The following is a 21325-nucleotide window of genomic DNA, read 5'->3' on the forward strand; positions in this document are numbered from 1 at the left end:
ACATGCGTACGATGTGGCAGACTGGCGGAGTTCAAAGGCTCGTCAGGAGTCTCCTTCTGATAGGTGACACGGGCTCGTATCTCCTCTCAGCGTTTCAAACGACAGCGCGCTTGTCGCTACGACTTCTGCCTTTGATAATGCCTTCAATCCCCGCACCGCCGTCAATATAACCTCACGTCCCGGATTAGCGACGCGGAGCTTCGCCGAGGCCACCGCGTCAGCGCCTGTCGGTGACTGAGTCAGGGGGAGGAGAAGAGGGAAAGTGGCGACTGATAAGCTAAACTTGGAAGTGCTGCAAGAGGGGAAGGCTGTCACGGGCCTCAGCAACATCAATATGTTGGGACAGTAGTCCGTCGCAGTGTAACGGTTCATTTTTGGCCCAAGTGAACATTTTTATACCTCTGGGAAAATGCCTTACACAAACGTCTGGATGAAGCGAAGAGGCATTCGAACACCGCGGAAGATTCCGAACACGGCCTTATGTCAAAGCCAAGAGCTAAAAGCAGCGTTAACACAGATTAGCATAAGCATCGTTTTTGCTTGAATACGTAAGGATTCCTTTTTCTTAAGTAGAGCGACAGAACTCAAAGACAACAAAGACTGGATTTTAAAAAAAAGAGAATGAGTAAGTGATGCAACTCCGAGGTAATATTATAACATAGTTAAGTCATTTATTAACGGATGGAAGTGCTGCTTCTGGATTTATAGCTATGAGAATACATATTAGATGACATACTGTAGCCAAAGTAAGGTTGAGCTCACTTGTGGCCAACTATCAGCTACCGGCACGAGGTTCTCTTAACATTATGACACACTGCAGGGAGTGAAATATACTAAGTACCAACTGCTGTTCTCTGGGGAACATTGCCTTGAAATATCGCAATTATTTCCTCACAGATTTGTTTGCAGACTTTTGGCGTCGCTGCCCTGTTTTCATCCAAAAATAGTTCCCAAGTGTCTTTTTGCTGATCCAACGTGATTACAGTCACACCATTACCAAAATATGTTTCCTCATTACTTGCCCTACCTTGCCGTCATGTTTTGGAACAGCTTTGATGTGAAAGATGAGGACAACAACATTCTGTGCAAGTAGTTGTTGTGGCTTTAAACTCATGGTGACAGTTTTGTAACAAGGAGAGTAGCATCGCTGCTGTTCAGTGGCCACCTCACATCCCCTAATGTACCAGTAGTTGGTTTACCGAGAGTGTTGGACCAACCAGGACACCTTTCTGACACATTACATACTGTATGTGCTCTACTGCAGTTTCACGACTTTTATTGAGCCAGGGCACATATTTTACATTTGAAAAATCTCACCACCAAACAAGAATGTCACAGAGTACCGTGTGCCTTGACTTAAGAGTAATTTGTTCCAATCAAGCTTGTAACTCAATGCATTGGCGAAGTCAGGACCTTGAGTCGACCAATTAGTTGACTGTGGCGTCTAGCCAGGAGTTGTGGGGCCAATACTTTCTCATGCAAATGAGCCACTGCTCACTCTACTTTTTGTTACCGTGGCGACCAGAGGTAGAGCTAGGGGACTGTTACAAAGCAAGCGGCTACTACAAGCCCTAGTAAATACATTGACGGATGGATAGATAGATAGATGGATTTATATAGGTGTGATAGAGACAATAAATATGATAAATAGATAGACATAAAGATAGATGATAGTTTGATAGATTTATAGATACAATAGAGACGTTGAATGATATATGGATGATGGTTATATTACAATATGGAGTCAAACGGTTAATAGTGAAATTTTTACATTTCCCCCCAAGAAATTGTGTTCACAGTTTTCTTCACTGTCAATTGTTGATCAGTTTCAAGCAGAGCAATCTAGCTAGGTAATTGAGTAATGGGAAAACTAGTGAGCTAGTTCAAGCTAACAAGCTTTCTAACCAGCAAACTATCTAGCTTGGTTTCTAGAAGGAGCTAGAACTACTGTAGTTACAGTCAGAGGTGGGTAATCCAGGTCCAGAAAGTAAAAACCCTGCCACGGTTCGGCTTTAGCCACAGGTGCTTCTAATCAACTGAGCTCGTTTACCTACCGGTTGAGTCGAAGCACCCGTGGCTAAAGCCAAGCTGTGGCAGGGTTTTTACTTTCTGGACCTGGATTACCCACCTCTGGCTGCAGTCGATATTCGTTTGTTACATTATCAATATTTTCTCATTTGCGTGCATCTTCCTTTCGTACCAAATTGAATCTTACTGAGATGACAGTACTGTAGATGGTAGGATAAGAAAAATGACATTGACATGGGGAAAATGACTTGTATTGCAGTTTTCTTACTGTACTTTTAGCTAGCTAGTTGGCTAGCTGGCTAGATGGATGGATGGGTGGGTGGGTGAATGGATGGATGGATGGATGGATGGATGGATAGATAGATAGATAGATAGATAGATAGATAGATAGATAGATAGATAGATAGATAGATAGATAGATAGATAGATAGATAGATAGATAGATAGATAGATAGATTGAATGTGTTCCTGGATGCTTAGTTGAAAAGACCTTGTGCGGGAGGGAAGATTAGGAACCACAACTGCACACTTAATTCATGCGAGACGCAAATGCGCATCGTTAGCAACGCACCCAAAGACACACTGGCACTTGTACGAAAGGCAAACATACGATGAGTGAGTGTGGGGTTTTTTTTTCCCCGCGAACACACGCAGTGCAAACACAGACTCATAGGCGCGCACACACAGTCACATTGTGTATACTTCAGCAGCAGGAAATAGAGACAAGACCGAGATCTCAGCTTGGAGACTGGGGGTTGCCATGGAAACTGTCTCCCGCTCACTTTTTTTTGGGGGGGGGGGTTGGCAAGCGGCAAACAGGCCAACGTTTAAAATGTGGCTCGTGGACAGGGTGGGCGGCAATTTAAGGCGGGTTGGAGTCGGAATGTGTCTGAGTCCAGCCCTTGCGGGAGGAGGAAGGAAGGTTGTATGAGGTGACAGCCGCGCACACACAGTGACTGAGCACACGCGCGTACGCACACTCACAGGACTAATATCAAGATCACAAATCTGTCTGTAATTATATTACAGCATGAGGGGATGAAGCCATAGTAATTGTAAAAATAATAGGGTTGGGGAATTGGGAGTGTCCGTATGTGTTTCTGACCGAGAGTGCGTGTGTGTGTGTACCTTTCTGTGGGAGTGGCATGTACTCGATGCGTCTGTGATTTCCTTGCCCTTTGTGTATTTTGTCATAAGTATGTCTGAGACCTTTTATTAGTACTTCATTGACAGCTGTGAACAGTTTTAAAATAGGGGAGAACGCATAATACGTCTTTTGAATAACGTTTTAACTATCATTTGTGTGAAAACTCGCAAACCGTTGTTAATATTGGGACAAAAATCACAAAGTTAATGACAAAGATTTGAAATGATCAAACAAAAAAGCAAAACAAATGCGTGGAGGGAAACCTCGCTGAATTCAAGTTCAGGGGTATTGGGCTTTAGAGATTCTATCATTTCAAGCCTGCTGCGTTAAGAAGTAAAGTTACCAAGTATGGCTTTAATAGTAGAAGTTTGACTCGCCTGCATAATTTACATAATTTACACGCTCAATTATTTACAAGTTCAGCCTTGAAACTTATCAAGTGGTTGAAATGTGGAATGTTTTAATCATAAAGTTCAGACACGATGTCATTGAGTAATACATGATGTCTGACAGTAGTTAAAATCTCGCATTTTTGTTTTAATAATACAAAGTCCACTTTCATCCCATTACTAAATTATTCGACAGGATAGTCTGTGGAATAATTGATTCTAAAAATATTCGATAGCTGCAGCCCCATGCCTACTACTACTATGTTTACTTTTTGGAATGAGTGTCGTCATAAAACCAAAGGAAAAGCAAAATACGCTCAAGTCATGATGTGATTTAAGAGGCATATTTTTGGTGAGAGTGTACTTGTATAATTCTAGGGGTGTTACATTTTGGGGGAGGAGGATGAACTCTTAAAACAAATGTCTGATGGATGCTCATCACAAGTGCTGAATTAGTAGCGTATGCTTGTGCTGGAGCAGAGCAGCTTGAGCAGATGGGCTGTGGGTGTGGATGGGCATTTTTCTATGTTTACTTCGGCGTAAAAGTGCAAGGTCAATCCCCTTGTTGTCTTCCTCATCATGCCGAGTGAGCGTTTAACCACAAAACATCCTAAATGCGTCATACAGCCGCATACAGTGAACCCCCGTTGATCGCCGGACATACCGTACGTTCCACGGCCCACCCGTTATTGGGGAAAATGCGCAATACAGACCACATAATTTTCCCCTTCCACACGCTTTAAATACATTTGGATTTCATGAAGAACACTTATACAACAGTTAGTTCTGACCAAATAATTTAATTGCACATTCCTTCCATGAGTGATAATGTACAGTGCAACAGCACTGCGACTTTTAAAGACCAAGTGTCAAGTAATTTCTGAAAATTCCTCATGAAATCAAAGTAAAGTAATGAAACATCATTCAAAAAAATAAAGCATGGACAATTTTTTTTCTATTTTGTATATTCGACAAAGTAATCATTTTCCCGAAGTGAGATCCGGGCAAGCAATGACCCCGGGAAGTGTGACGTCATTTCAAGAACAACAATAGAAAGTGTACAAAGCCAGTCGGAAATCGACCGACGAAAGCAATATTTCAAACTTATCTGACGGTGTTTGAAGAGTTTGAGGAAGAGGAGCTTTTTGACACGATGTATGTTGGACGCTACACGTACGAGCCAGATGCTCAGTACGCCAAAAATATTGTGCCTAAACGACCGGAAATTATACAACATAACTACCTCCCGGTCTTCTATTGCTTAATTAAACTTCTGAAAGCCCAAACTTGTGAAAACACACTTTTTGAAGTATTCTTAGCGTCCGCTCTTGCTGACAAGAGGTGGCGATGATCCTATCACATCGCTTTGAGGGAAAAAAAACGTCTTTCTCGGTGGCACGGGTCTCCAAAGAAGAGTCAAAGCGCGCTTTTGTCACTCGCAGTAAAACTGACACATTAAACAAAAAGGGAATTAAACATTATTTAAACGTCAAAATGTTTGACGATTCTTTTCATTGATTCTCTTCCCCTAGCTTAATGTGAACATATTTTGCCTAATGCCATGGACTAGCTAATGGAAAGGAGCATTGATTAGCATTTAACTGTAATTATAAACATTACACAAAGCAGCGACACATACAAACAAAGCATACAAGAATACAGACATTGGATTCTCCCTGCGCTGTGGGAACGACGATTACTGGAGCTTAATTGAGGACCTTCTCTGCCTCTTCTCGCTCTTCAATATGCTGAATTTCTCCTCGTAGACCTGATGTGGTAGTACATAATCTCCCTAAAAAAACAAAGGGTTAAAAATCGGTCACGAAGCAGAGCGGCCAACCATGAACCGGGATGTAGTGGGGTTCACTGCACTTGTATCCTACTCTGTGTTGTCTTGTTGGCAAGGGGTGAAACGCGGGACAAATAGGCACAGAGCATTTTAGCCGAGCTTTGACCCACTTTATCCGAGGGCAGTAAAAGGGAGATAAATGGGAGAAGGGATGGATGGCAGCGAGGAAAAGACAATTAGCACAGGGAGAAACTGGAAGGCCAAAAGGGAGTGGACGGCTGTGAGACAAATGTAAAGACGCGCTTGCTACACGTTTCTTTAGCCGAGAACAACTTGTGCTGCAGAACAAGGATGGCATTTGATTGAGTTACTTAACAGCCAGTTAATTGAGTGATCATTTTTAATATATTTTTACACTGGGGGTCTGCGGATCCTCAAAGATTTTCCCAAAAGAAGGCCTTAATTATCTGTAAAAAAATTAGCCGTAATCCTTAAATCCACCGTTCACAGGTCTTTAAAATTGTCACAGCCACAATACACAGTGAGTCTCTTAGGAAATAAATGGAAGTATGCTATTTAACACATTCGCAATTACTGGGTTTCATTTTAGCATCATGGCGATGGGAATGAGCGTGGCCAGAACCTTTCATTGGGTTGTGTGTGTTTAAAATATGGATATGAAAAAAATAAAAGGAAAAAATTCAAAATTGAAAAATTTGAATTAACATTGAAATTGCCAATAATTCTGTTGCCTATTTTGTGAATGAGAGGTCTGAAATAGTCTTAAATGTAATTACATTTCTTAAATCTGTTAGATGTCCAAAAAATGCTAGGGGTTCAAAAAATCAATCAGTTAATCTACAACTGTTTTGATAATTCATTAATGGTCTAGAGACCTTGTTTAACTTAAAATGTAACTTAAAAAGGTCTCGGAATTTCGTCTTCTCAACAGTCAATATTCACAAATTTCTGTAGTCCTCCCTGAAAGCAGACTGATTATCTTTTTGCTCATTTAAAACAGGACATTTACAAACATCTGCTTTTGCTGTGAAAAACAACGATTAACATTTTTGCCTTTTTTTTTCAGATATGGTTATGGACCAAAGCCAGTCACTGAATCATAATAAATCAATCAATTGATCTGTTTGTTTATTTTCTGCACTATCAATTTGAAATGATGTTCTGTTTTTTGAATAAAAGACTAGAAATAAAAAAAATGTTTTTATTCAGTTTATCTATTAATTGAAAAAAATAATCGACAGATGAATTTATTATTAAAATAATCGTTATTCGCAGCCCTAGTTGACAAAAGTGTGGCATCATTTTTCACTGGCACAAGACGATAAAGCGCAATGTGTGTACTGCAAAGCCGAACTGGCTTTCGAAATGGCATATCGACAAGCCGACACAATTATGTTCATATCATTAGCTAATTTGATACAGCTTACCACCGCTAATTAAAATGCATTGTAATGCTCCCAAAAGCAATCAAGGATGGACACAGCCACCGGCGCACTTTCTGGCGCTTTATTGAACAAACGGCCGCAAAATAAACACACAAGCACATTCATACGCTAGCTGCTACTGCTGAGGGGACTGAACGCACAGACTGGCTAACCTGAGCTGACAACGGCCAACTACACTCTCATTCGCGGAATCCCACTTGACTCAACAGACCAGGCCCCGCCTTTTCAAGCCACACACCTTCAAAGTCACAGTTACTGAAACGTATAATGTGAGGATTTTTTATTTGTTCTGCATTGGTATTCCGTCGCTACTTTGTGGACATTTGTCGGTTGCAGGGTGTTCTGGAATGTTACAGCACAATGGTTGGGAATCACTCGACTAATCAGTGTTCATGCCCAAATCCCCGCTGAAGTGCAAGCACAAATTAGTTTTCGTTTCCGAGTATCGACTGTCAAGGAAAAATGACAGTGGGGAGTGCAGGCTCGTGACCTTAGATGGCTGTTGTCTCCTTTTCGCGGCTCTAGTGTTTTGTTTTGTTCTGCTGCTCACGCCATAAACTGACTTCATTTCCCTCGTGTGTTTGCCCGCACCTCAGAGCTGCCCTACGGCTGGGAGAAGATCGATGACCCCATCTACGGCAGCTACTACGTGGAGTAAGTCGCAACGACCAAAGCAACCATTCCATTGTTCGCGTCGTTATGAATTATGAATGACTTTTCGCTCCGGCTTGTCTTTGACGTCTCAGTGCTCATTTGTCAACACTCTTTCAGGAGAATTCTAATCGGCGGCGATTATCAAAATGTGAAAGGTTTATTTAATGCTGCAATATTTATAGAGTGGATTATTTTTAAATGCCCTTCGGCTGTAGTCACAAATTGCCTTGAAGATTTACCGGTTTTGCAGGAAATATGCAGTAGCCTGCAGGTGCATCGTGATACATTTGAATATCATGTAAAAGTTAGGTGTGAAGTTCAAAATGTGAAGCTTGTACTCTATATCACACAGATTAATTAAACAAATGGGGAAATACTTTTCTGAAGGCTAATTGCTACTTAATTTCAATTGTGTAGACAATATGTATTGTTTCCTATCTAATATTGTCCATTCTCGAGATTGAATTTTGGGCTTTCGGTAGCTGTAAGCTTCAATGCTTCAAGCTTAAAAAAAAATGCTTTTTAAAAAATGAAAATGAACTTTTCTCTGTGTAGTAAACCAATGAATTTCATTTTTTTGATTTTATTTATACAGATTAGGGGATGCCCTCACTAGTTGACGCTTCGATTTAACCACTGCGCAATGAGTCTTACTGTATATCTTTAAGCCAATCACGGCTGACCTGTTTCCTGAAGCTGATCCGTGATTGGTCGTTACCTGAGCCCTGAGTAGTTGTGATGTCATTTTCAGTCGACAGAAATGACAAAATGGCCGCCAGCCGAGATGGCTAAGAACAGGTGGATTTTGCTGCTTAACTCATATTCCACAAACGCAATATTAATCTCAATGCCGTGTTTCAACTAGTGGGCCTGCTGGGAACATATTCTTGAAAAAATATATTTGGGTTGATTTCCTCTTGAAGTGTGCCTTATGAAAAATACATTAACTTTGAATCTCCAGCAAAAGTATGAAATATTCAACATATTATATTTGCAGTGATATCACCTAACCTTAATACCCTTGAGGTCGTGGAAATGGAGGATAATGTGCATAACATTACTGTCATTCCATAAATGCTAAATGTCATGTTGTTAAAACACTGCACTTAAATCCTGTTATTCAAAATCCATTGTGATGGTGTAGTAAGGCAAAATTCATTAAAAAAAAAGAAGAAGAAGAAGAAGTAAAAAAAAAAAAAAAAAAAAAAACTCTCTCAGGGACTTGAGTGTACAATATCTCTATTATTCTGGCCTAATAGTCAATGTTCTTTGCAGTCACATCAATCGCAGGACTCAGTTTGAGAATCCCGTCCTGGAAGCAAAGCGGCGCCTTGAGCAGCAGAGGCAGATGCAGAGTCAGGGCCTTTCCGCTCTCCCGCTGCCCACCATATACAGAGGTACACTGCATGCTGATATTTCGTTATGTGGAACAGTTGCACAAACAAAACTCAAAAGGCCTGGCTTACTTTGTAATAAAGCTTTGACAAACTTGGTCGCGCACGCAAACAGAAGTGGAATGCTGAACGGGAAAAAATACCGGAGGAAGTGGAAGCGAGTAGATTAGTTCAGCCCGCGCAATGGAATGTATCAAACCTGAGACGAATCGTGGTGACGTGTTTTGCATCTTTGCATACGGCATCTGAAAGGCAGGTGTAAACCGGAACTGACTGTGGCGCTTATTGTGGCGAGGAGGACACGTAGGCAAAATGAGAGGCCGCGGAGAGAATGGATCTTTTCCGCTCGCGGGAACATTTGTTATTTTCCAAGAGACAAAACTCGTCGCGATATATCGTCTATTGAGCAATGTAATTTTGGAGCATCTGAATGAGCCAAGGGGCTGAATTGGAAAGTCACAAGAAGGAGTCATGCCATCACACCTAGTTAGGACAACTACAACTGTGTCAGCTGTTTTTCATGGTCTTCTGTCCTGACTTTTAAAATAATCTTACCTAGGATGAGTGTTCAGGATGAGTTCAACACAATTTAGCACCCGTTTTTTGGCCATCTTACTAAATCAGACCCAAAGAGTTTGTGTAGCTTCTCAGTCATCTCGGTTAAAAGTAATCCGTAAAGGTTGAAAGCAGGCGACTGCGATCTTCTCGTTTGTCATTTGTTTACACGTCAATTACTGTATGTAATAAAAGATGAAATCTTCCATCTATCCATCGCCATGTTTTTTTTTTTTTTTGGGGGGGGGGCCTTCCATTCTCCTTCTTGTCCCGGGCCCAGGGGGACAAGAAACCCCCTGTTACCAAGCACACCTGGCAACAACAACAGCATCCCTCACGTAACCGCCCTCAGGGGACACACTCACCAGAGACCTAAACAGAAAGGCTCCACACGTAAAATTGAGAACTGATGAAGCATTTTCGATTAAATGCGAAATGTTTTCAACCACCCAAAAAAGCCAAACTTGCTTCCGTTCAACTTTTGCGGATAACCCAAAGAGACTACAAAGCGGGGATGCAGATTGCGCTGAACCGGTGCACATCAGTCCGTCACGCTTCCGTGTCCACTGTCCATAATGTAAAGGGCAGCCTTGATGAAAAAGTATCAGACGGGGCAGATTCACAATGTCACCGTGTACAGTGCCGAGCGGAGAGAACAGCAGGCGGGTGGGCGGGCTGGACGACTTAGAATATGATCAGCCCGAAGGCTGCGCTGAGCCAGGCACCAGGATAAAGGGTGTGCTAGACCATTCCAAAATAAGATCCCAATGACTCACTAATGTCGGGGAAAGTTGCACATAAGCTGGCACAACATGCAGCAAAGTAATCAGAGAACTAATTTTACACACACACCACCTCCATGATCCCCAAAAAGCACTTTGAGATCTTTCATGCACGACTCAACTGTATAAGAAATATCTTAAACCTCAGGCTTCTGTTTGTCTTTCCCGCAGAAAAGCCGCTGTTCACGAGGGACCCGACCCAGTTGAAAGGCACATTTCTGTCTACGGGCCTACAGAAGAGCAACATGGGATTTGGCTTCACAATAATTGGAGGGGATGAGCCCGACGAATTCCTGCAAGTGAAGAGCGTCATTCCAGATGGGCCGGCTGCTCAGGATGGCAAGATGGACACAGGTACCTACACTGTCTTCAAGTGCCCGTAAGGTGGAAATAAATGTCTTCTCAATGCGATATGCCACAGCGGAGAGTTTATAACAACCTAGCCAAATTTCAATGATTAAAAAAAAATAGCCAAGTATATCAAATACGGCTGGAAAATTATATAGAAATTAAGATGTCAGCCCGGAGCGCCAGCCTACATATTGGCTGCCAACTTGCCAAGTCGGACAGATTTTAGAATTCGCGCACAGCCGCCTTCTCTGACATGCTCACACTCACGGCTGACAACGAGGCACTCAGAAGCGACTCAAGCTAGAGACCGAATTGCATCACTGGGGTGTAACAAAAAAACGGTTTGGACCGGAAAAAAGGTGCGAGTGCATCAAATCGAACTGAATCGAATCATTTCACTTTGAAATGTATCGAGATACGTATCGAATCGTCTTTTATTGGCGAGATATGTCTTAGAAGGAATTGGCCCATTTACCGTACTGACAAATTCATTCAAATGTGTGTGAAATTCCCCAAAAAGTAATTGCATCATACACTATCGAACTGAGCCATACTATATCGAATCGAATCGTAATCTCACTGAATCGAACCAAACCGAATTGTTACACTTTAAAATCGAGCCACCCTTGAATCGTTTCGCACCTAACATATCGAAAACCGTATCGAATTTTTCTTTTGTGGAAAGCTGCACACCCCTACTGGCCACTTTTTAGCCGCAGTCAAAAAAAATCTGGGAAACTGAAATAATAAAAACCAGCTGTACTTCACAAATGAGTACTAAATAATTCTCAGTCTTTGCACGTTTTCTGCAGTTGTCTTCAAACATGTATAATGTGTTTAACAACAAATCTCTGAATTAACTGTACAGGGTTTTAAATCCTGACCCAGCTATGCGTCTGTTGAGCAGAATCTAAAATTGAACACGTCAACGCAATGGGGTTTTGTTCTGCAAATACATATTTATCTTCATTTTTGGTAATGCGCGCCACTTAGGAGGCCCGATGGGCCCCAGCAGGAGAGGCATCACAATCAGGTTGAGCGCGTGGTGTCAGTTTGCTCTGTGGTGATTCGATTCTAATGCCAATTTTAAGGGCACCCACAGCTCTACTGTTTGTACACGGGTGCTATATTTCCAACATTTCAATGTTACAGCAGCGCACAGTTCACTACTGTCGTTAGCGCTGTTAGCAAATTAGCACTGTTAGCAAAGCTCCAACGCGGGCGGGATGATGATGATGTTAGTCAAAGTCAATCTCAAAAACGGATTCAAACCTTGATTCAAAAGTATTTTTAAAATATAAAAACATGAATAAATAACACAAAAAAATGACAAAAATAGGGCTTCAAAAATAACTAATAACTAACATCCATCCATTTTCTGAGCTGGTTATCCTCGCGAGGGTCGCGGGTATGTTGGAGCCTATCGCAGCCGTCTTCGGGCAGCAGGCGGGCCCGAAGTGCTTGTAAGTATCAACAATCTGTCAAAAAAAGACAAAACTTTGACGAAAATAGTGTTAATAGTATCTATCAAACGTAAGACGACGCGGTTGCGCGGGAAAAGAAGGCACGCCTAGTTACCGCTGTAATCGCTTTTTCATTTGACTGTTTGATATTATGGCCTACAAGTGTTTTTCATACAAACATTTAGCGTGATTACAAAATATGACTTTACTAATGCTCCAACATAAATTAGTAATAGTAAATTCACTTCCAGTATCTTGTAAACGGATGTCCGCCTGGGTTTATGTTTATAAGCTAATTGGGCTTGTTCATCAATCATTTCACCTCAATTGCACCAGAGTAGCAAAATGTGTTTTTTTCTTTTACTACTTTATACAACTAATGAATCCCCCCACCACCGTCTTCTGCATCTGTTGCCAGCAGCTTGTTAACTTTTTGATATTTTTGCTCTTGTGAGTCAAGTAGAGTTCATGAAGTGAAGTGATGTAGAAAGCGGATGTGATGCCGGGTCACGGACGTCACAGAGGTCATGGAGGGGCTAGGAAGGGGCAAAACAGCAAAAAAAAAAAAAAACATTTGCAAAGATAGCGTTCTGCACCCACTATCTTTATTGTGTCACTTAGCCAAAGTAACACATTTCCAATCAAAGTTTTTAAATGGAGTCTCCGTGTCGTATGTTACTTTATCGTCATCTCGATGAAACAAATAATGGACGCGAGGCTTTGTGAATGTTGCTGATTTTTTTTTAGGTTTTAAAATGGCGGATCTTTTTGGATGTAGTATTTGTGTCTCTTAGCTTTTTGAGTTGCAAACCTTGCATGGTGCCATTTTCATTGTCCCTGTTTTACCAAAAACGTAATACCCTGAGATCTGGAGATACAGTACAATGTATTTATTTATTCGCTCTGCTTTGACCTGTGTGCAAAGGTTTGAGATAGGGGCACTGTATGTGGCAGAGAACTCAACTCCACTCGCCTTAGGAAAGTCGGTTTTGTTAATGCTAATGCAAAAAGCCATAGACGGGCGAATGGATAACGTTGTGACAACGGATATTTGAACGCAAACGGTGGAGCAACACGTAAGCAGACAAGATAACAATACGCACGGGCATATATTCTTTATCCTCTACGAAGAAGAGCTCATACTGTATTCCTAGGGCTTACTGAAAAGTTGCGAAAGCCTGTCAAGTTATGTGACTCGCGTCCCCCACCTGTGCTCGTCGCAAATTAGCACCGATAGCTAAGCTCCAACGCGGGCGGGGTGATGATGATGACGTTCGTCAAAGTCAGAGCGCTCGTGGCTGTTTGCGCTTTGCACTCCTGTGAACTCGCGAGCTGGCCTCACGCCCAGTCTCTCGCTCTCTCACTGTCTAAACTGCTCGTTTAAGCCTCCTTCCTCCGTCCTCCCTTTTTCTCGTCACTCTCTCCCTCTTTTATCTGGCCTCCGTCTCTCTTTTATCTCCTTTCCTGTTGTCTCGGTGACTCCGACTTCATTGTGTCTCCATATCTTTGCATGTCATCTGACACTTCTCCTCTGCTTCCTCAGCCTCAGTGCGTGCGTGTTTTTTTTTTTTTTTCTTCTTCTCCCTCGTCCTGCCTCTTTGCGCTTCTTGACTTTTATTCCTCCTCCCTGCATCCCTCCTTTCTGGTTTGTCAGCTTTTTCCTTCTGCCACCCCCACCCCCCTCTCTCTCTCTCTCCGTTCTGATTTTCTTTCCCCGCAACTTGCTGCTTTCCCCTCAGTGACATTGCCAGAGCTGCTCACGGGCACACGCGCACGCGCACGCGCACACCCGGGCCCTCCCTGGCTGAGATTAGCTGGCCTATTTGAGCTGAGTGACATTGCTCTTAGGAATTGTGCGTGATGATGCGTGCGACATATATGTTTGTGTGAGACCGTGTGTGTGCGTGTGCGGCGAGGGCCCGCCGGTGGTGTGAAGTAGAGGATTTAAGGCGAGCGCATTCGTCATGGGACTGCGATTTTAAAGGAAAAATCCATAAATGTCCGCACATAAAACGACTGCGGAGACCGTCCAGTGTTGCCTTCGTGAAGTGTTTCACTCCCAACAATCCCTCCCCATACCTCAGCCCCATTTTTTTTAATTGCATATGGATGAGTTCAATCAAGTCAAAAAGAGAGTGCTGCGTTCTTTATTTAATGATTATATCACTTTAGCAGTTGCCACTGCCGCTTAAAGTCACTTTTGCCAATCAAGTAAACTAATGATGTTCAGTAACATCTTCAGTATTTCCTTTCTTATTAATAATATTATTAATATGATCAATGCTAAGTAAAATTCAAGCAAATCCCATTTGGAAATACACCGAATGTGTCTGTTGAATTAAAAAAGTAGTGTATGTCAAGTCATAGCTTCATAAAGAATGCACGACAGTAATTTTTATTATCATTTATTATGAATGAATTGTTTTATATATTATACACAAATGACGATGATACACAGTATAGCAGGGTTTTGTATATATGTACGTTATAACCATATAGCTAATTATGTACAGCTTATTACTGCAGTTCTTGCATTGGATTTTCTGACTAAAGTTAATGTCAACCCCTGAATTTTCTTTACAAGAATCTGTTTTATGCAGGCCCACTAGTCAAAACGTGGCATTCCGATCAATATTGCGTTTGTGGAAATATGAGTTAAGCAGTAAAATTCACCCGTTTTCATCCATCTCAGGGGCGGCCATTTTGCCACTTGCTGTTGACTGAAAATGACATCGCAACTGCTCAGGGCTCAGGTAACGACCAATCACGGCTCAGCTTCAGAAAACACACTTTAAAAACAGTTGGGTTAAAAATAACACAATTTGGGGTCAAAAATGAACCGATCCACAAATTGTTCCAAGTTCCAAAAACAGGTAGCTTTATACAAAACAATGCAAGAAAGTGGGTCAAATCGGTCAATTTTTTACCCAAAATCGTGTTATTTTTAACCCAACTGTTTTTAGAGTGCAGGTCAGCCGTGATTAGTCGTTACGTTGCTTTTTGGGGTTGACTTTCCCTTTAAAGCGGAAGTCTGAAACTGACATCACAGCTGACCTGTTTTCTGAATCTGAGCCGTGATTGGTCGTTGTGAGCAGTTGTGATGTCATTTTCAGGTGACAGAAGACAAAATGGCCGCCCCCAGAGATGGCTAAAAACGAGTGCATTTCACTGCTTAACTTATATCCCACAAACTCAAAATTAATCAGAATGTCGTGTTTCAGCGAGTGGGCCTGCTGGGAACGTATTCTTGAAAAAAAAAAAAATCTCTCTGGGTTGACTTCCTCTTTAAGCATCGAAAATGAAGGAATGACTTGAGTTACATGAGCGTGCCTACAAACAATACATGAGCGTAGTTTAAAAAAAATCAGTATTGCGGCGCCGTTGAAGGTGATTTGAATGAGCTCTACCGAGCTCGTGCGTCTCTTTATCAGATAAAACGAGTTGAAGACTTCAATAAGTGATCATGGGAAAAAATGAATAAAGACTCCAGCGAAGTGTTCTTCAGGCATCACTGATGAGCATCCTCCCTGCGCGCCGTATAAAATCAGATGAGGCTTTTCATAGTTCCACCCGAAGGGACGCGCAACCTTCTGCTGCATTGTGCACGAGACGCGACCCAAACCGTTGATCCACGCGTCTGTCACCGTGTCAGTCGTGACATTTCCACAGAGGCTCTCTCTGCAGATGTCATCCCGTTTGTGGCAGATATTCACAAAGATTCATCCACCCTCACCTCTGCGTGTTCTCCGGCGCGCTCGCGTGCGTCATCTGCAGGCATTACCAACATACTGATATTGTCATTTTATGAGGCACTTAAGCGGGACATCATGTTGCTCCAACACGTTGCGGCAGACTTTTATGTGAGTGTTCCCCAAACACAATGGTTACCAGAGCGCACAGAAAGTCATGATTTCTCATTTGGTTTTACTGAGACTGTGCCGGATGTCTTCTGTTTTGAAAAATGACAAGATGGCTCTTTTCATCACGTCCATCAGCACACTGCAATGAAAGTACCCAAGGGGGGATTTTTGTCTCATTTTGTACTTTACAACTTAACATATTCACAAATATCAATCACGCTGTTTTCATCATTTGGCACTTTTTGGCTCCATGGTGGCTGTTTTTGGCCAATTGAAATGCATAAGAACTTTAAAAGGGGAAGTCAACCCAAACATATTTTTTTCAAGAATATGTTCTTCACAACTAAGTGTCTCAGTAAGCTGAAATAATATGAATCGTTTTTCAAAGAGGATAAAGAATATATACTTGTGAGTTGTATTGGTGGTTTACATGTGCTGCTGCATCAGTTATGTTCAAAAATCCATTGCTTAAAGCACAAAAAATGTGATTTGTTAGCACATCGAAGGCATGTTTTATTGTGTGTTAGTTGGCATTGAAACTGATGTGGTTGTTTTAAATACACGACATTTAAAATTCTCTTTTTGGGAGTGGCACTAAACGGCTTGAGTCCTATTTGTTCACGAATCGATCACAGCCGAACTGCTGCTTGTTGTGAAGGGAGTTGACTTCACTGCCACAATAAAGCGCTCGTATCTCAAATGTTTTGCTCGCAAGTCAAAGCAAAAAATTGGCCAAATGACAGCGCACATACAGCAAAACCTTTTAAGTCGGGTCTCTCGTATCTCGGGTCGCCACTGTACTCACATTTAGAGCAAGGCAAAAAATGGTCAAAATACCAGAAAAAAAAGTCCATTGTTTTATTTGGTGTTACTTTTTTCCAGAGCTGAATCTAAATTCTCAATGATTTGAGTGACGTTGCGCATCCTCGTTTCCTCCAGGTGACGTTATCGTCTATGTGAATGACATCTGCGTGCTGGGCACCACGCACGCCGACGTTGTCAAGCTCTTTCAGTCGGTGCCCATCGGTCAGAGCGTCACCCTGGTGCTCTGCAGGGGCTACCCTCTGCCCTTCGACCCCGAGGACCCCAACGCGGCAGCCAGCAGCTCCATGACGCCCATCGGGATGGAGCACCGCCCGCTCGTGGTGAACGGCCGCGGCAGCTACGATCCTTACCTGGAGTATCTGTCGCTGAGCTCGCAGCTGCCCGCTCAGGCGCTGGCGCAGGCCGGCGCGTCCCATCCCGGGGACACCCACCTGGACGGCTCCTCGCTGCCGCCCACCACGCCCGGCTCGTCGTCAGCTCTCACGCCGCACGACGACAACGTGTCCATGGCCTCCTCGGGGACGCCGGGCGTTGCCGGGGCGACGGCGCAAGCGGCCGAGCTGCTGACTGTTACCATGGTGAAAGGAGCGGAGGGTTTCGGGTTCACCATTGCGGACAGTCCGACTGGCCAGCGAGTCAAACAGGTCAGGGGTTCGAGTTGAAATGTAGCCCAGAAAATTGGACATCATTTTCAAGGCAATCTCAAAAACATTTAAGGCTAGTTCAATGGAATTGAACAGTTTAGATGTTGAACATCATAAGTTTATTCTGGAAGTTCTTTCATAAGTGTTCGGTATGTTTATAGTATATAAATTGCGGTTATTGCAACAAGATTTGCCCAAATTATTAGCCTGCGAAATGATGTTTAAATTTTTGGGGTCATCTTGTATTTTCCATGGCGTTTTATTAGTCAGTGAGGACTTAATCGACCTCTAGGTACCGCCACTATCATGTCTCATTTATAGAAAACGTTAAGTCATTAATAATTACAGCAGTGCACAGCTGTGCAGCACATATCATCTGGAGGAGTTCACAATCAATCTTTAGCTAATAACATGACAGTACCATCAAAGAAATGTCAACAAAATACATCATAATGATCTCAGATGTTGATTAATGTAATATTAATGTGTGCAAATTGCTACAGATGTGTTTTGCTAGTCAGCGTTGGCTCAAACAAGTTTTGCTCCAACCAACCTATCAGATGACGGGAAACGGGCCATTGCTCGTCTTTGAAATCTGATTGGTTCAAGAAACAGTCCCATTGCTAATGTAGTTTAAATTGCTTCGGCCAGCATAACTGGGGAACCCGCTCACCTTGCAAATAAATTAACTAATTAATTAAATTAAATATTGGGAAAAAAATGACAAAAATCCGACTGTATATGCTGAGAAGCCTTGGATTATTAACGATGGCATCCCAAAATGTCCTTGTATTGAACAAGATTGTGTTTGCCTTAATGTCCTATTTCCGGAAATCAATCCGCGACATCATTGATCGATCGGCAAATTCCGACATTATAACCGATTGCCGATTTTGCATAAAATGCAAAATATCTGCCGATCCGATCCAGCCAATCAGATCCATGTGAAGTCTAATGGTAACATATAAATGCTAGAATCTGATTGGGAGAAAAAAATCTAGCATCCACGTAATGTACATGTACTAGAAGAAGTCTAGCCAAGTGAAAACACTACAAAAGAATGAAGAATGGGAATAAATCATACCAATGTCATGGAACAAGTATTAGAATTTAGGTTGTAAATTAAGGCAATTGCTTCTGATAATGTTAAGGCCACAAGAGAAGATATTCCTGTGAAATGAAGTTACCTGAACACTAAACCAGAAGCAATGTCAAACCTCTCCACAAAATTGGGCATAAAATGCCAGAGGCTAACATGAGGGTGCGCTCGCAGGTCCTGGATCCGGGCTCGCAGGCGGCGTCGGGCCTGATCGAGGGCGATCTGATCCTGGAGGTGAACCAGCAGCCGGTGGCGGCCGCCGGGCACGGGCGTGTGGTGGAGATGCTCAAAGAGTGCCCCGTCGGAGCTGAAGCTACATTGCTCATTCAGAGAGCGTCAACGGGTGAGCCGCATGCTCGCTAACTACTGTATAGAGACAACATGGAGCAAAAAAAAGTCGAAAAACTTAAATTGGTCTAGTCGCAAGTCAAGGTAGCAACTGCGCAATCTGAAGTCTGCTCAGAAGTGCTGCTGAAGTAAAAGTCCTGAAAGAAAAAGGTCATCCGAATACTTGAGGGTCCGGAGTAAAAATATGATTTTGTCTTCACCCGCTGGACACATAAGTGACCTCTGACTAAGACCTCTTACACCTGAGGGCTTGTGTGGTATCAAAAGGTCAAAGACAAAGGAGCGATGAGGCTGCAAGGAGCCTTAAAGAGAAATCAACCCAAATATATTTTTCTCAAGAATATGTACCCAGCAGGCCCACGAGTTGAAACACGGCATTCTGATTAATATTGTGTTTGTGGAATATGAGTCAAGCAGTAAAATCCACCCCTTTTTAGCCACCTCAGGGCGCGGCCATTTTGTCACTTCTATCGACTGAAAACGACATCACAACTGCTCAGGGCTCAGGTAACGACCATTCACGGCTCAGCCTCAGAAAACAGGTCAGCCTTGATTGGTCGTTACCTGAGCCCTGAGAAGTTGTGATGTCATTTCAGTCGACAGAAGTGACAAAATGGCCGCCAGTGGTAGCCAGATATGGCTAAAAACGGTGGATTAACTCCTATTCCACAAATGCGATATTTATCAGAACGCCTTGTTTCAACTAGTGGCCTTGCATAGACCATATTCTTGAAAAAAATATCTTTGGGCTGACTTCCCATTTAAAATACATTTTTCTACATGTTGTGACTTGGTAAGAAAAGGGCCAGTTGTGTAAGAAGGATACAAAAAGTTATTTCTGCTTACATCTTTGTTTGGTCGAGTTCTGACAGTCAATAGGCCGTCAGAGATGTTTCAAAGAAATATTGCGCTTTTTTCCCCCCTTAATTACTGTATGTAACTTAACTGAAATGCATTATCCGTGATATGTCCGCTTTAATGGCGTAGTTGGCCTGCATTACTTATTTCGTAGTAAATGAAGAACAGCAACACGGTACCTGGTCCTTATGTGTAATCAAGTCTATTGATAGGCCAGACTTCAGAGAATATAATTCTCTGTCTCGATGCCGAAGCTAATTGTATTCAAACAAAGTATTTTTTATTATCCTCACCAAATTATTTTTAAATTACACAATGGAAAGCCCATTATAAAAACCAATATTTGCAAAACGATGCACCCGAGTGCTTTCAGCCAACCCTTGACAACAACCGTACCAAAGTAGATGAGAATATAAAACTGAACATCAACGTTACAAAACTTTAAGCATATTGAATAGAAGCAGACCTTCCTTTTTTTCACTTGAAAACCAGCAATGAGACAATGAAACAAAACCTTCATGAAAGGTAATTTTATAATAATAGTGCTGTTTACATAAAATAGTTTTTGGCCATGACATTTTGCTGTTTGCACCCGGTTACAAAAAATCGGTAACAGTGATACCTTGCCTTGCGACTTCAATTTGTAGCGTTACTGAGCTCTGTGCCTTGAGGTGCCAGTTGAATTTATTCTGTGGGACCAGTGTCAAAGGAAGTTAACCATTCATGTTGTGCCAAATGGAAACGACTGAGCCAGATAACTTCAAATTAATGTGTGTCTTTGAGCCTGATGATTCCTGCTGATGACACGCAGTCTCCACCTGCACCCACTTGACACTTAAAGCAGGTTTTGTTCTTCTTGGTTGCAAGAGATTTCACACGGTGGTGTCGTTCCTTGACACCTGTCACTTGAATTATAATGAGCTGCTCTTGGGTTTGATTTCCTGCCGATGTTGGGCATTTTACCATGCCTGTGATACCAAAGACTATGCGGGAATGAGCCCTGAAATAGCAGAGGAGAGTTCGTATTTGAGGCTGTGTTTCCTGTATGAGTGGCCACCTGTGAGCACACATTGAACACTTGTAGAAAGCCCTTTCGAGCGTTAATTCCCTATCTCCCAGGTACTAGTAGGCTCTTTGTCCTCACTACTAAGACAATTCAATGCACTAGTGGAACAACTGTCTCGTAACATTTTCCACTACTAGTGCCACTTTTGGCCTACTAGTATATCGGCCTTAAGATGGATATCAAGCAGATTGAATGAACGCTCAAACGGCTTTGAACCCAACATTTGTATTTGTGTGTGAGAGAGTTTCAGATGTGGGAGTGAGAGCATTTGACTAGGTTGTGTTCGAATTTTTCAGTTGTGAGTGTGAGAGCGTTTCAGTAGTTGTGTGAGAGGTTTCAGTAGTGTGTTTGAGAGTATTTACTGAGAGTGTTTTAGTAGGGTGTGTGAGAATGATTCATTATAGTGTGTGAGAACGTGGTGATAGCATTTCGTGTGTGTGTGTGTTTGTGTGTGCATGCCCGTGAGAGTGTTCTATGTAAGAATTTTTCCATATGTTATATGAGAGCATTTCAGTACATTGTTTGAGTGTGAGTCAGTAGTGCGTGATACAGCCTTTCGGTAGTGCTTGTGAGATTGTTTGACAAGTAGTGCGTGAGAACCTTTCAG

At 42.4% G+C, this 21325-nt stretch overlaps 1 protein-coding gene across 6 annotated transcripts in view; it reads left to right on the forward strand.

Moving 5' to 3' along the window:
* magi2b (membrane associated guanylate kinase, WW and PDZ domain containing 2b) overlaps positions 1 to 21325 on the forward strand; it is a 111947-nt gene that overhangs the window by 63651 nt on the left and 26971 nt on the right. For all 6 annotated transcript variants that reach the window (XM_086027246.1, XM_086027248.1, XM_086027247.1 and 3 more), the window contains exons 7-11: positions 7416 to 7473; positions 8749 to 8870; positions 10376 to 10558; positions 16818 to 17347; positions 18621 to 18789. In XM_086027246.1, the coding sequence (XP_085883372.1) occupies positions 7416 to 7473; positions 8749 to 8870; positions 10376 to 10558; positions 16818 to 17347; positions 18621 to 18789 (1062 nt within the window). The remainder of the gene's footprint in view (positions 1 to 7415; positions 7474 to 8748; positions 8871 to 10375; positions 10559 to 16817; positions 17348 to 18620; positions 18790 to 21325) is intronic.

This window comes from Filicampus tigris, chromosome 4 (genome assembly GCF_054856515.1).
Source record: "Filicampus tigris isolate MCC_2025a chromosome 4, RoL_Ftig_1.0, whole genome shotgun sequence".
Taxonomy (NCBI): domain Eukaryota; kingdom Metazoa; phylum Chordata; class Actinopteri; order Syngnathiformes; family Syngnathidae; genus Filicampus; species Filicampus tigris.